At 36.4% G+C, this 16824-nt stretch overlaps 1 protein-coding gene across 17 annotated transcripts in view; it reads right to left on the bottom strand.

Annotated features, from left to right (window-relative positions):
• EYA4 (EYA transcriptional coactivator and phosphatase 4) overlaps positions 1–16824 on the bottom strand; it is a 154277-nt gene that overhangs the window by 43243 nt on the left and 94210 nt on the right. For 11 of the 17 annotated variants that reach the window (XR_014881395.1, XM_085217268.1, XM_085217267.1 and 8 more), the window contains 3 exons: positions 11864–11988; positions 10696–10764; positions 5526–5618 (listed from right to left, as the gene is read on the bottom strand). Coding sequence is in view for 16 of the 17 variants with exons in the window: in XM_085217268.1 (XP_085073394.1) it covers positions 5526–5618; positions 10696–10764; positions 11864–11988 (287 nt within the window). In the remaining variant the exon portion in view is untranslated. The remainder of the gene's footprint in view (positions 1–5525; positions 5619–10695; positions 10765–11863; positions 11989–16824) is intronic. The other 6 variants (XM_085217272.1, XM_085217271.1, XM_085217269.1 and 3 more) reach the window with 3 other exon arrangements.

Consider the following 16824-nt stretch of genomic DNA (forward strand, 5'->3'; position numbering starts at 1 on the left):
TTTTATGAAACATGATATATGTCTACATCCAGGTGTAATTAACATCTTTGAGATCTATTCCTTTGAACATATGCAGAACTTCATATTTCTGAAGCTACTTTAAACACATTTAGAACCTGCAGGATCTTAAAAGAAAAATCCATTAGAAAAACAACAGTAACAAAAAAAAAACCAAACACAACACATTAGTCTTTTTTAAATGTGCAGTTGAGAATGGCTTGAAAATGAGGAATTGGATGATTTTTTGAACACATGCTATCAAATCTCCTGAAAGAGTTGCTGATTGAAAAGATATTAAGGGATAACCTTCAAGGGAAATCTGCTGAATTTAATATTATATTATTGGATATTCTTCTCTGAGAATGCCTTCCAGTGGTTTAAGCTTATTTTCTAAGCGTGCATAAAGATATTGTCAGAGTTAGATGAATGTATAGCTGTATATAAAAACAAAAAGCGCGTAAAACCCTAAACGATGTTGTTATTTATTTAACTCTTGAAAAGTAATTAGTCTTGCCTGTTCTATCACTGTGACCTTTCTGAAGACAAACAATACCTAACAGAATGACCTTGGTGATTCCCAGGGCAAGGAATTTTCATGATCCATTTCCAGCTTATCGAATCTTTTTTGACCATACCGCTCCACTTTTTGTCTATTGTTTGCTGAATGACACATCACTTGATTAATCAATTTGGTTAAAGCACATTTACCATTCTACTATAGCGGGCATAAACTACCAAAAAAGAGAGAAAGAGAGAGAGAGAGAGAGGAAAAAAGGAAGGAAGGAGGGAAGGAGGGAAGGAGGGAGGGAAGGAGGGAAGGAGGGAAGGAGGGAAGGAGGGAAGGAGGGAAGGAAGGAAGGAAGGAAGGAAGGAAGGAAGGAAGGAAGGAAGGAAGGAAGGAAGGAAGGAAGGAAGGAAGGAAGGAAGGAAGGAAGGAAGGAAGGAAGGAAGGAAGGAAGGAAGGAAGGAAGAAAAAGAGTTTATTTAGACCACTTGAGTTATCAGAAACTAATGTTTTTCTGCAAAAAACTGTCCTGCCTGCTTTTTAAATTCTTTCTGCATATATATATATATATATAAATAAAAATAAAAAACAAATTGTGTGCCATTACACTTAAATAGCCTTTTCACTCTTTCTCTGGCAGTCTTTTACATCAGTTTTTGCACTGTATTTTAGGACATGGGATATTTGAGAAACACGGGGTACAAGAGCTGGCATATGAGAATATTATGACTATGTATCGCAAATGAACTATACCATATGTCCCAGATCAGATTGGTAATTCTGCAGTTTATCAGAATTCAACAGTTGTCACTGTTTTCACAATTATCCTCCTAATCCTACTTCTCTTTTGGTGGGGAGGATTATCAGTAGGGAAAGTGGTAGAGGCAGGATGTTACATACTTTATAACTTTTTAATAACTTTCTAAGTATAGCTTTCTATAGCCATTTTTAAGAATGGACTAGTCACCATTATATTGTGTCATTTATGAGAAAATCAAAACTGTCTCTTCTCTGAAAAACTCAAGTATTTCTGAGATTTCGTTACTTAACTTTACCAACGCACTGCTCTTCTGGGCAGGTGTAATACCCTTGATTTCTCAAGAGAAAAGCCATCAAGCTGCATGCTTCTGAAAAACAATAGTCACATTTTGCATGTGCCCTGAAGAAGCACAATGCAGAACTTGGCAAGTAAATTCTCTGTTCAACAGGCCCACTTTCTCCAGCAGTGGAAGTTCTGCCTGATCTGTATCATGCAGGGTCCCAGCATCTCCAGCCTCCATCCTACAAGGAGGAAAATGTGGAAGGTGGAGTTTCAGAAAAGGCAGTAGGGCCTGAGAACAGATGCATAAGAGAAGAGTTTCCTGGGCTCAAAGTTTGAGGATGGGGTAGGAAAGGGGTTGAGGAATGAAGATGCTGGCTAGGAAAAGAGACTGCTTGCCAGGGTTGGCTGAAATTGAGAGACAGAGGTTGCAGTAGATATGAATGTGACAGAATAGAAAGAGGAAATTAGATAAGAAGAAAAGCAGATGTAACTACGCCCTCTGAGGAACACTCCCAGCAATAAAGTCTGGGAGAGCTGAGGCTTGATACATCACTGGGGACATGTCCCCAACCTAACAAATGTTGATCCACAGAAAAGAAGGTGACAGCCAGCTTACTATTTACCCTGTTATATCAACTGGCAAAGACAGCTGTAGAGAGCTGAAATAACCAGAAATCATGCTGATAGCATGTGCTGGGTTCATCAAATCATTACAGGCTACAATTTTGTATTTTTCCATTAATCATCTGGAAAATTCTGTGTGAAGAGTTTGGTTAAAGGAATTTCATTTAAACAGCAAATTTCAATTTCTGCACAAAAGGGGACCATGCAAAGGTATGTAGTGACGGCATTTCCTAACCTTGCCTTTATAGCCTTCAGAATTTTTTTTATATGCTTTTTACATGTAATAAGTTGTAAGTAACAAAGATGACAAGAACTTCAGATGTTTCCCTCCACTCCATTAAAATTATAAACAGTTCCCAAATTAATCCAGTATCCTAAGCAGTTTAAATACAAAAAAATGCATGCATTCACAATACAGCAGCTGTAGCAAATTCTTGGAGCATAAAATTGTTCAGTTTAAGACTGTTCTGCAATTCTCCACACCCTGTAAGTATCCACCCCTACAAGAGCCTGCTACAGGATTGCAAAGATTCAAATTGAGTGTACTGATAATAATTACCAACTGCCAGTCTTTGAGGAAAAAGACGGAGGAAGCCGGTATACAGAATGAATACCTTGTCATCCTGAGCTAAAAGGCATATCTGTTTCCCAGGGTATCACTCTGCAGAAGGATGAGAATAAAGCCCTGAACGTGGACAGCCACACAGTGGCCAGGGCAGGGACACTGTGCAACTCTATGAGGCACTCATTCTAAATTCTGTGTTTTATTTTTCAACTTAACACTAGATATGTGAGGTTTCTTTTTTAGTATATTCAGTTTTTGTTTTTTAAATGTGACTTGAGGCTGGCACATTCAGCATAAATTTGCAGATTTATCATGAGACCACAAAGGCTTTCTTGAAGGCACCTCTGATTGCAGGATGCCAAGGAGGGAACAAACCTAAGTGTTAGACAGTAGTTTCAAAAAGCTGCAGTGCTCTTCTGTCAAAAATCAGGGTTCATCACAGTTACCTGCGAGGCCTAATGTGTCTCTGCTTTCGTATGACTCATGCAGTCTGTCATCACTTTCTGTGTTAAAGCTGGTCATTAGGAACAGAGCTGGCTACTGTACACATAAAGAGCTTGTTCAGCCTTATGCTCAGCCCCAGAACACGTCACAAGTTTTTACTACCCTTGGAGCATGGGAATCACTTTTCACGGGGAGAATATTTGGAGAGAAATTCCACATGGCAATTTTAAATGAGCCTCATCACTATGTGATTTTATTTCAGAAAATATTTAATAATGTAATGTCTAAGTCCTTCTTTACTTCACAAAGGTTGCTTTAGTTCTTCTGACCTGTTTGTATAGGACAGAGTATAGGTGTTATCCCTGCTAGTGGCCTATACGTCCAGGCTATATGTTTGAAAGTTGCAGGAAAGTACTAGCATTACACTTTGTCATGGAAGTAACACAAAGCTGTGAGTGATTTTTAGGAAAACACAACATTCGCTGCTGGGCTTTGTTATGCATTGTTTTCAGTTGCAGCTGATTGGTCTAAAAAGGCATCTTCCTACTAGTTAGTGTTTGCTGTTTTTGGCAACACATTAAACATCCCAAATCATCATTTAGATTAAAAAGTCAGAGGAATACTTTGTGTGAGTTTATATTGCTTTTTACAATTTCTGCCACAAAACTGATAAAATTGTCCAAGTTACAAGTAATAATAAAAAACAAGTAATGGATTTACACTTTATGAAAGGCTCAACAGGTTACGAAAGCAGTTCTGCCTCACATGTGATGATGCAGACTGCTAATCACTCTGACAGGCAGACTACTGATTTCCCACTGTGAATGATCATACTCATTTAATACTTGAGTTTGTGGTCAGTGAGAATTGGGGTCATTTTTTATTTGAATATGTAGGTAGCTAATGGACAAAAAAGACTATAAAGCTCAAATTCTTTCATTTTTGGCGACACCTTTTCCAAATCTTTAAAGTGTAGAGATCTCAACACTTCTTGTGCAGTCAGTGGAAGCTAAGGGTGAATGGCATCCTGTGAAATCAAACTTTTGTTTAGGTAACTAAGCATGAACACGGGACTGCAATTTTTGGCACCTCCTTTCTGAAAATGTTGCCTTAGCCATGTTTTTATACATGGGAACTAGCTCAGGTGTCTTAAATACATGGCACAAGCTGTTAAAATTTCACTAACAATGCCAAACTCGTATATAGACAGACATTTTATGACCTGCACTTATAACATTATTTATAATATTTTAGGGCAGAGTAACAATAGCCATGGGGGGGGGGAGAAAAAGAAAAAGAAAAAAAAAGGAAAAAAAGCAGCTGATTTTTACCAAAAAGTATTTTTTTTTTACATAACTTATTAGATTTTAAGTTGATGGTGTTCCTTTCATAATGAGAACAATGTTTTCATTTCTACTAATCAGAAGAAGTATACACTTGCTTTACATTTCACAATAGACCTTTACTTCACGCACTTAAATTTCAATACTTTCCTGGATAATGAACTTCAGAGTATGTCTGGATTTACTGATGCCTAAAAGCAATTCCGGAATCATACACTCAGTTTCTCTGCTTTTAAAACATTTTGATTATGCAGAAACATGATTTCCAGAATATTTTAAATGGGTTGTGACTACCTATGTCTACCAAAACCCACAGCATGGCAATTCTTGGCTTCAGTAAAATTTCAGTCAGTCTGTTACTGAGTTGATATTTTCAGATATGAAATTAATTTTCCCTTCTCTCTTATTAGAAGGATTCAGCCTCTTAGTTAGAGAGCATATGTTCTTTAATTTTTTAGTAATTTATAGGAATCTACTTAAAAGTTGCTGTTTGTTTCATTTTTTAAAGAAGAAGATTAAATTTACAATTATTTAAACTAAAATATTTACATGGAGACAAAGTAGCTTAGGGCAATCTGGTCAGTATTTAAACTAACACACTGTTCATACAAATAAGAAGATTAGCACTGAAATATGACCCTTAAGATTCTAAATTCTACAAATTAATACAGCCTTTAGAAATACAATCCATTTTTTCTTCCTAAATCATATAAGACCAGCACTGAGAAAAAGCTACAATACAATAATAACACTATTATTATAAGATTTCAACATAGAGGAATGGTCTTAGTCATCATTAAAGCTTTTTCATGATTGTAGCTCATGAAAAGTGCATTTTTTAATAGAAATAAAGAAAAGTTACAATTATTATTTGGTATTAAAATGTTACTATATTGTGGCTTCTAAAAGATCACTTCCATGCAGTGCAATGCTCATTAGCAAAGGTTATTAAATGCTATATTAATGGGTATCTAGCAATATGTGATCTTATTATGGCTTTACCTGACCCAGTAAAAGTGTCAAGCGATCCATCTCCAGTTGTTGTTGTTGTTTCATTGCTGTTCATGGGCTCTGTTTTGACTGCAAGAAGAGACACTACATAGAAGAATAAGTAGACATGAGATTTTACTTTTAGATTTATACTAGAGTCCTCATGCCAGTCTCACTAGTGGTAGTCCAGATATATTAAGCATGCGATGAAACAGCTTCAACCTTTGCACTACCACAGCACTGAGGCATTCTACTATCATTCCTTTAGGAACGGCCATGCATCTATAGAGCTTTTCATCTGTGTATTTGGCTATGTATTGGCTGAAACTGAACTATCTTCTGGGGAGATTTCAGCCTAAATCTAATTGATTCCAAGAATTCCCTGAGAGTATCAGAAAGGAGAGAAACATTAGCTGTCAAAGCATGTAGCACACCACAAAAATAGTTTTGCCTGATGAGTGAAACAATAATAATATGTTTTCATGCTCATATGGAAGCATATTACTTGTTAGCATTCTGCCTTTGCCCTTCCCCTTTTTTGGAGCTCGGTCAACAGCAAGCAGTTTTCCATAACAGAAGGCTGAAGTTTAAAATAAATAAATAAATAAATAAATAAATAAAAAACACAAGACCAACAACAAAAAAGTAGAGCACAAACAACAACCCTGAGAAATCAGCTTCTAATTCAGAGGTTACCAAATATTTGGGTCCACAATGAACTCAAAATATTTCTTATATATCATCATGTACCCTATCCAAGCCATAACTGAATGCATCACAGTGGCAATTCAGCTTCTAACAGACATTCAACTGGCAAATGTAGAAAAACTCTGATATTGGCAAACCTGAACAAGTTACCACCATTGCCTTGTGTAGGTCAGTTACGCATGTTCAGTCAAGAAACAGAGGTTCTTTCAGAGGCCAAATACAGCCTTAGCTGTCCTCAAGATTCATTATCCCTCTTAAAAGATGTCGAGGACAGTGTTTGAGCTAAACAAAGGATTTGGTTTTCTCATGAGAATGGTGGCTCTGGCCATAGTACCTGAAGAACCACACTGCTATTTCGTGTGATCACAGTAAGGAGCTCAGGAATTTCATAGCTGTAAACACAGCCACTGGGTTCCCAGAATAGGTGAGCCCTGAGTGGACTGTCTCTGCTGACATGCCTCAGTCCCAGACAATTGCTTAACAGATCTTATTCCATTAGGTCATACGGGATGCTGCAGATATTACAATCGCACAAGTTGACAAGTTCTGAATTCAAAGGGATTTCTGTTTAGGTCAAGCATGGAAGATTTGAAAAAACTGGGATGTGCTTATCTCTGTGATATGGAGAGTGCTTTGCAATATTGCCAGTGTACTGATATTAATGAAACCAACTAGCCGCTTACACAAGTTACAGCTATGCTGTAGTTGTGTATTTCTTTTTACTGAAAAGATTAAAAAAAAAACACCTTGAAAGTGTCTGTCTTTTAAATATAGACTTCTTTCCATCATTTCCTCTCTTTAATAAAAGTGACACACCCAGTCTATTCTCTCTGCTGGCAACAGCAGTAAATTAATTTGGTATGAAATCATCAGGAAAAAAAAAAGCCATATTTTTTCAAGTTGCTGTGAAGTATTTGTCATTACGCAGTACTTTATTTTCTGATTTATAAAAAAAAGTGACAAAAATTACCAAATGAACAAAGTCCTTTTTCACTGTAATCAACTGTTCCTATTTCTCTATTTAAGTGAGAAAGAGGTGCTCCAGGAAATCAATAAAATATATAGCAGAAGAAAACTTAAAGGTCATTTCCAGCAAATAACAAATCCGTTCAGTATTTGTACATTACTGTATACAGATCTCTGCATACTGTATTAGAAAGCATCTTGTCTTTCCCCTTGAAGACCTTTGGTCATATTTTACTTTATAAACTGCGTATATCTTTTCTCTGCAGTGTGGACATTTACCTACATGAAAAGAAAATCCTACTTCTTAGTACCCTTAATCCTTTCTATTCAATAAAATATTTCAGTATTGTCCATACTGAGCTATAAGCCTATGCTCAGTATTGCATCCAGAAGGACACTTCACTTTATGCCTAACTTTTCACTTTAACCAAAGCTTCAGTATCTAATTGAGATGTTTACTTTAGAGTTATGTATATTTCTGGTTAATGCCAATTACAGTGCACTTCCATAAGCACAAATATTCACCATCCTTTTCTCTCCCTGTCAAGCAAAAAATGACCTACAGCAAACCCTTTCACGTACTTAACTTGAGGAAAAACACTGCATTGGCACTATTCTTTGCTGAAAAATACTTGTTGAAAGTATTTTTGTGATTGATTTTAAGCAGTTCTACAGTCAGATTTTATCAACTTAAGGATCATAAAGATCTTTCCACAGTGTAGCTAGACGTTTGAAGCATTACCTTTTTTAAAAAAAGGTTGCATATCATTAAAATAAGAGCGGAAAAAAGCACTGAGATAACTAAAAAAAGGAATTTTAACATCAGATTAAAAAGCCAGTAACATTTAAAGCTGAAATCAAAACATAAGCTGACAACAAGTCAAAACACAGCATCATCCCTAGATTTCTTGACATGGTAATACTACTAAGGCAGCCTCTCTAGAGATAGTGCAAAGATCAAGAGTTTGAGCCATCATTGTGAATCAGTACTTTAATTAGTATAAATGCAATATGCTGTTGTATAAATATGGATTAAGTTTATTAAGTTCTGAAAAAGTAAAAATATAATGAAAAGCAATCTCAATCTGGAAGCTCACTTGAGTGTTGCTGACAGCAAAGACTGCAGATGGTAACAGAGAAGGGTTACCCTGGTGGTTGGGGCTGGGGCAGATAGTGCACAAGGGCGTACAGAAGAAACTGGAGTTGTGCAATCTCAAGTACAGCTGAGAGGAAAACTAATTTCTGCCTTCAGCTATCTAACAGGAAGATACAGAGGAGATGAAGAACAAACCTGTACTCTTCTCAAAGGTGTGTGAATGGATAGGAAGCAACATACACAAGGGAAAAATCCAATTAGACCTGAGGAAAATTCTTCATCATGACAGTAGTCAGGCCAAAGACGAGCCCAAAGATGCTGTGTTGGCCCAGCTGACCTCCAGGAATTGCTATCAAACTTAATTATGCCAAGACTAACTCAGAATACAACCCCCAACAGGCAATAGTTTCTACAATGTAAGCTCTTTACCTGATGAAACAGTAGGCCAACATGACTCTTACTCTTCCAACCTGTTCTCCTAAATAACCTCTCTGAAAATGAACACTGAGATTTTAGGGATAGGAGATGCTACAAGATGGTACTGCTATGCCCAAATGCAGATAAACATATGCAATAGGTAGGAGGCAATGAGAGCTATTAGTGCAAACAAGCATGACTAAAAGCTCATTTTCTTCTGAGTATTTTTTTTTTCTTCTGTTTTTAGGAAGCCAACAAGCTATGAAAGTTGCACAGAAGACAATAGCTGAATGTAGTACATCCCCTGAGGTGGCTGGCAGCTGTCTGACAAGCTGAGGCTCAACTTATAGCTGCACTGTACTAGGTTGGGATGGCAGGAGACATGGACCACGTTGGGCAGAATGCCTGAGATGAAGGATGGAGATGGCAGGCACATGGAGGAAGCAAGCAGCAGCGGCCAAAGAAGCCCTTTAGCACACATATCTCATGAAGAAACAGATAATGGTACATACACAACTCTATGCAGCTTAAGCACATAATATTCCTTAAAGACAGATACAGTAGAAAGTACAGACACAGCACAGATTGGTCTCACTGTGACATATTCAACTAGAATCATAGACCTAAACACGCTACTGCCTTTGGAAAATCAGCTTTCAGTTTGTGCAAAAGGTGATGTGTCCGCAGTAACATAAGGGCTTCCATAATATATTTGCTTACTACTAGTAATTAGTAGTTAAATGATTTATCTGAACATGCTAAACATTTAACTGAGATGACAGACTAACTTAGATTTATTTAAACTTAAATTCTTGAAACTAAACCAAGCATTCACTTGAAATCATGAAATCATAAAATCATAGAATCATAGAATGGTTGGGTTGGAAGGGACCTCAAAGCCCACCCAGCCGCACCCCCCTGCCATGGACAGAACTCCCCACCCACCAGCTCAGGCTGCCCAGGGCCCCATCCAACCTGGCCTTGAACATCTCCAGGGATGGGGCAACCACAGCTTCTCTGAGCAGCCTGTGCCACTGCCTCACCACCCTCTGAGTGAAGAATTTCCTCCTAACATCTAACGCAAATCTCACCTCTTTTGGTTTAGAATCATGTCGCCTCGACCTATCACTATCAGACTGTGTCGTATCAATATCAGCCCCCTCCTGTTTATAAGCTCTCTATAAGTACTGGAAGGCTGCAATTTATTTTTTATAAAATCTGTCTTGGAAATGCTAAATTAATCCTAATTTTATTTTTGTTTTAAAAAGGATATTTTTGAGATAGTCCTAAACGTAATCCAAATCTGCACAGCTTAAACACTCGTGTAAAGGCTTGTGGAGAGTCATTTACACAGTAATTAATCTCATATGCACTGCAACAATGCCACATATATATTTATTAATAGTCATTGCAACTCAGTAATACACAGGAGAGGAAACTCATAAATGAAAATAGCAGCTTGGAAAATCTGGACTAATATTTGCAAAGAGGAAAGTTGCATAAGCATTAATTAAAAGTGAAAATAGTAGTAGTAGTAGTAGTAGATGTAATAGCAGTTTATAGTAATTTGTGCTCAGGTAATTGTGTAATGTTGTACCTAAAAATCAGAGAAAAACAGATGACGTTCCGTGCAAAATCTGCTAGAATTACAGAAGTGCTGAACGCTATCAATACTCAGCATGTTCAGCAGCATGGTGCTCTGCCAGGCTTCAGAGCACGTGGGCAGTTCAGCTAATTTTAAGTTAGCTAAAATTCTCCTTGTTTTTCTATTGTCTTTCAAAGTACAGCAAGATCAGTACAGATTGCAACTTCCTTCTGGTTTTTTGGCTGTGGGAAAGACCTTTGAGAAGGAGTGGAAAAATTTGGGTGGAGAACAAAAAAAGGGCAGAAATGTTCAAACCACAGAACAAAAAAACAGAGCAAACCAAGAGATGTTACACAGCAGCCACAGAGACACATCACCACACACATGCACTGTACCAGGGTCTCTCATACTTGTTGCAGAGGAGGGAGTACTGCAACTCAGCAACCAGTCTGCAGTATTTAAAACAGTCATGTTGTCTCCTGAGGACAGGAATGGTATAATGGTTCATTGTCTGAATGTCTGTTCAATGTACATTAATATTCTTCAATGCAAGTAAGTGTTTGAGCCAAGTCTCTTAACGGCACTGCATTGTTTTCCTGAGGATTGCTTTAACCAGTTTATTTATGCAAGTATAATGTATAGGGGCATATAGATATTAGTGTTCTTTAGTTGTATGCTTGAAGTTTTCCCTTCTCTTTATACTGGAATTATGATTCTATTAAAAATATAAATAGGTAGAACAGTAATGATTCAGTCCTTTTCTGTAGGGTTCTTTTCCCCTCATATGCACATGCACTTTTTACTGACATTCACAGTTTTTTCTTTTTAAGCAAGTGAATTAAATGCTTTGCATCGTGGCCAGAAAGAACAAACTATAAAGTTTTTTTGGGGGGGCACCAAGATCGAACTTCCAAGAAAAAGGACTGAAAATACAGCTTGAAACATATGCATGGTGACACTCTCACAGACAATAATGGCTCTATCTCAGAATGTGACACCCTCTCATTTTTGCATCTCAGCTATGGCAGAACCTATTATCTGAAAACATCTGGACATCTGTGTTGTAGCTGCATGGTAGCACTGTTCATTTAGTAATAGATCCAGTGATAATAACCAGTAAATTTAGAGTTAAACCTAAACATTCCTTCTTGACAAACTTTCACTGCCTGACAATAAAGATATTAGCATGTTCATCATTTAAGAAAATTATCTAAGCCAGTAGCAATGACAATTTTTATGTACTTCTTTTGCCAGAACTTTTCAATAAATCTATATGGATGTAGTTTTGGGTATAACTGTAAATTATAATTCAGCCACGAAGTATGAAGCTGAAAAAGCAATCTATTTCAAGTTACCAACAGGCATAACAAAGCCTTTACAAATTTGTTAAACCATTTCAAAACTTTCTTACTTTCACTGTTGTGCAGTTCTACCTCTTCCTTCAATTAGTGCAAATTGGAAAAGTGTTGCTGGGATTAGTAGAGGTACACCAGTATTTTCTATTTCTTTCTGGGTTTTTATGCATAAGGTTAAGAGCTAGCCAAAACTTTCTATATACTGTAAATATCTTACACTTACCTCCTGTTCCATTTGTTGTAACTGATGTGCTACTGAGATTAGGTTTATCCAGTTTAGAACTACCTGGTGCATCACTGCTTCCAACAAGATTATGAGGACTTGCTAGATCTTGCATTTCCATAGACCTGTTAAATGAAGTAATAGTATATAAATATTTTGTGGTTTTGTGGTACTGTCTGTAGCAATTTACTTTGAAAATTTGTAAGGTAACTAGATTAACAAATTGATAAAGGCTCCTACAATAATCTAAGGAAATAGCCAATAATTTGTCATGAACAGCAACAACCCCAGTATTTTCCACTTTTCTTCTAGGTATTATGAAGTAAATGTCACTAGCTCCCAAAACTGTTCAAATTGCTTCTGAAAGACATGCATGAAGCAGTGCACGTACACACAGACACACACACACACACACACATATATATATATATACATACACGCTTGTATATATAGATGGATTGTGAATGGATGGATGGATGGATGGATGGATGGATGGATAGCTGGATAAACATATGTATGTATGTATTTCTTAGAAGAAAACAGATAAATAAAGTGTAATTTCAGTCACTGCAGAGCAAATCAGAAGAAGGACTTCTGCCTCCCATTATCTGTATTCCAACCATCTATAGTCACTGAATTCATACTAAATCGCAGCAAGTGAACAGAGCTTTTACATAAATCTAAAAGATTTTTCACTCTGAAAAATGGATATAATCTAACTAGTTTATTTGATCTTTTTTCTTCTGAGTAATTTCCAGGAATCTTGCAAAAATTTTTAAAAAAGCAATTTTGTAAGAATAGACCACAATGGACTTCAGCATCTCAATTATTCTGAGAGACTGTGGATGGCTTTCATTCAGTGACAACAGATCTGCCTTTCATAGACAAAGCAGAAAAGGAGTGGTTCTTGTTAGACTGGTAATAGAAATCTAATTTGCAGTGCGTGCTTGCCTTTTCCTTGCTTCAATTATAAATTAATTACGCAGATTTTTATTCCCCAAAGAAACCTTTTTTCTATGTATAAGCAAAGTTGCCAGCCCATCTGCAATAGGAGAACCATTTACCACATGTTATACTATAAAGGCCAACAGAAAGATTATCTTACAAAGTTGTAAAAGCCCACTTGCATTGTAAAAGATTGAGATGGCTAATAAGAGAGGGACAGTTGGGACATTCAGTAAGTATAACAACTCCTGTATCTTCATATTCTGGCCAGAAAGTGCAGTGGCAAGTGTTAAGGCAAGACCCAGCGTCTTAAGCATTTATTGCGAGTTTCACTTTTAAACTGTCTTCCATGTTCCCCACTCTCTCCTCTGGGGAAGAAAAGAACCCAAACCATACTGTCTTTCCATCTAATATGGGTATGCTGTCTGAATCTGATTTTGGTTTCTCCAAGATAAGAAAAAAATCCAGAATGAAATGTCTCCCATTTTATGCTCCCAATTCAGTTGATCTCCTGGATTCTCTCTCATTACATTCATTTACCCCAAGGCACAGATTTAAAGCTTTCATGTCTTGAAAATCTTCCAGTTTAGGAAATACTATATTTCAACTGGGAAAACACACCAAGGCCTTATCCAAAGCCACATGAAGCCCAGGCAAAGAATTTCATTTACTTCAATAAATGCTTGAATCCAGCCTGAGATTCACCACTGTGCCAATAGCAAGGCAGTTTTCCCAATAGCAGACTAGATGAGCCAGGGTAAGTTGATATTGCAGGTTGTGCATCAGCAGGTAAGAATTTTATTGCAATATTCACAGAAATGCAAAGGTATGCACTGAGATTTGAACTGCCTTGACCTAAATTTCATCATCTAATTGTATATACATTTCCACACATCTGTCAGCAGCACGTTATAGTTATTTTCTACTGGAAATGTGATCAGTGTTAGATGAAATAAAATGGACTCAAGTGGTTTACTATTCCGTCAGTTTCTGTTTGTCAGTTTCTGCACAAGGATTACAGCTGAATGTTAAAAAAAGTCTATGAATTTTCTTGTATGCATTTAAGGGAGCGGGAGAATGTTACACAACATAAACAATGTGTGTTTCATTGCATATAGAGTTTAATACTACCCATGTGTTCACTAACAGTTAAAATGTCATGATTTCCTCTTCCTGTATGATCAGCCCAGAGATGTCCACATTTGCTTATTTTCTTGTTTAGCATGAAAACTACAGTGACTTCTTTCTAGATAGCAATTTATCATGGTCACAGACATAAATGATTCAGCTATATTTCATAAGCAAAATCATTGATTTATCCAGCTACTGTATGTAAGGGCTATCCATTTAAGCACACTTCACACTCAAATCAGATTTAATCAGAAAAGCAAGTCCACTGATTTTCATTTGCTTGCCAAGAACATAAGCTGATTACATAAGAGGAATAGTTTTTGTTCCTCACCGGTATGAAATCTTTTGTGCAGAAAAGTATACTGTCTTATACTTGTTCTCTTCATTCAGCATCTAGAAAAAGGCATATGCTGGGCAAGCTGATTGCTAATACTATTTTTAAAGTAGCAAATTTACACATAAAAATTTTCCCTGGATGAGTAAAAGACATCTTGCAGTTAAGAAAATCTAAGAAAAGGATATCCAAAATGATGAAAAGCTTCACAAAACCACCTGTATACATTTATGCTTATCCTGGGTGCTCTAGCTTGTGTGAACAAGTAAAGGGATTACTTCAACATATTCCTATGTGATATATTTATTCAAGTACATGTTCCCTTCTGTGTAACAGATGTCATTCAAATCACTTTTCTGGATGCGTTTAGTTTACCTTCAGCCTAAAAATTTCTCGGAAAGATGTAACAGACCTACTCAAATCTTACAGCTTCAGTGAATAAAGGATTCAGGAAAAATGTTTAATAAAATGGATGAAATAATTCCAACATCTTGAATTCATTTTGTCAAACTAAATGTTTATCAGAGTGCTGCTTTCACTGACTTAATGAGAAGCAGGTTTGGTTTCAGTATGTTTTCTTGCAGTAAAAGTTAAAAAGAGTGATCTCAGAAGAACCAATTAATACTTCTAAATTTATGCATTTATTTCATTTATTTATTAAAGACTTATTTTCTAGGAGGGACAGTGTGTTTAAATTTAGGCAAAGTAAAGTCCATTGTTAAGTCTGCTTTAAAAAAGACATTGTAAAGTTTTATTTTTTTTTCCCCTTTTCTCTGCTAGGCATTTAACTAAAGCTTGAGTTATGGCTACCCAATCTTTAATTGCCTCAGACTACATCTCACAGAAATTAAGTAAAATGTTAAATTATATAGAAAGATAAATTTTGGAAGGAAATGCATTGCTTTGCTACATATTTTAAATTCCTGATTGTTGGAAGGCTGCTAATATGACAGCAAGCTTCTGAGCCAAAAACTGAAATCTGGCAAAATAAATTTGTCTTTTACTCTGCTTTGGCTATGCTTTAAGTCTTTGAAGACTGGTATTTGCACAAGCTTAGTGGATTGTTTCTGAGGCTTACTGGAAAAGTCTCTAAAACATCCCACTTGCACAGAACAGCCTCCCAGATCTCAACACATTTCAACTCCAGCCTGAACATGGACATACCCAACCAGTTTGGAAGTAGGTTTGCACTAAGATGGTTGTACATGAATCCTGGCCTCCAAGTTAGAGCACATTTTGATTCCAAATAAATTTTCCCATCTGTTCCTACAACGGCAGCTGAACAGAACCTGCAGTAGATCCTAAACCACTGAATGGTACAGCTAAACATCATAAGCTAACCTAGCATAGGAAGTTTTCATCATGGCTAATTATACTTGCCCAGTTTAACAACTACATTTCTGAATAGTTTTATGTAGTTTTATGATAAGTTCAAGCCTTGCTTCTAGGGTTCTGTTTTTTTTTTTTTTTTTTCCCCGACTCCTTTCACAACTCAAAACTCAATCGCTTATTGATGAATCCTACAAGTAGATCACAGCTAGATAACTTTCTTCTTTAAAGAGATACCATTTTAAAATGTAAAATTTTTGCTATATAATTTATATTTGTTCTATATTTCAAAGTGTTTTCTACTAACAGCTGTGAAAGTATGAAATAGCTTGTCAGAGATCTATAGAAGAATATATATTTAGAAGTGGAAATAAAGTGCATTACACCCTGGATGAACATTTAGCAAATTCAAAAGAAAGAAGCAGCAAAACTGATGAGATAAACTTGCTCCAGTGGGACAACTGCGTCTCTTGCCTTCATAGACTCATGTATGCCTGCTTCTCAAGCTCAAGAGATGGACAAAATATCACATCTTCTGCTATCCTAGGCAGTCTCACAAAAGCATACAAGTTCTGTGAGGGTGCTTAAGAGTTAAAAACAAATAACAATGCCAGACACTAGAAAGAGTTTCTTTCCACTCTTCTTGAGACCTTGTTTCTTAACCTGTAAAATGATCTGATATAGTGGTAAGAACCAGTAAAAGCTGTCACGCTATACTGATATAACTAGCAAATGTTCCTTGGACTTTTACTTTATTACTTCTATTTTAACAGTTGAGAAAACAAATGCTAAACTTTTTGCAACTATTTGGGGATGGAAGGTGAGTTCTCACTACATAATTTCTATTTGTTATTGTTTGGCAATTGGGGTATCAATTTCCATGTTAAAAAAAGTAAGAGGAAGAAGCAGAACTAATGCGACATTGATATTCCAAAAAATACTTCTCCTCTGTCAATTTGTAACCAATATCAGACAAAGGGTAGTACAGGGAGGTAACTTAAGCAAAACGAAGAACAATGTTAACATTTTTACATATTAATAAATAGCACGTCATTAATAAATAATAAAAATGCCATGGCCTTCAGCTTCATAGAAGTTTAACTGCACAGTAAGGATTGCACTATGTTCTTATAAATATGGATGACTCATTACAAACTTGAATATCATCATACAGCTTCCCAGTGCATGAGTTCAAGCTCTCAAGGAAACTACTTAGGCATTG

The sequence above is a fragment of the Meleagris gallopavo genome, chromosome 2 (assembly GCF_905368555.1).
Source record: "Meleagris gallopavo chromosome 2, MGAL_WU_HG_1.1, whole genome shotgun sequence".
NCBI classification, from domain to species: Eukaryota; Metazoa; Chordata; class Aves; order Galliformes; family Phasianidae; genus Meleagris; species Meleagris gallopavo.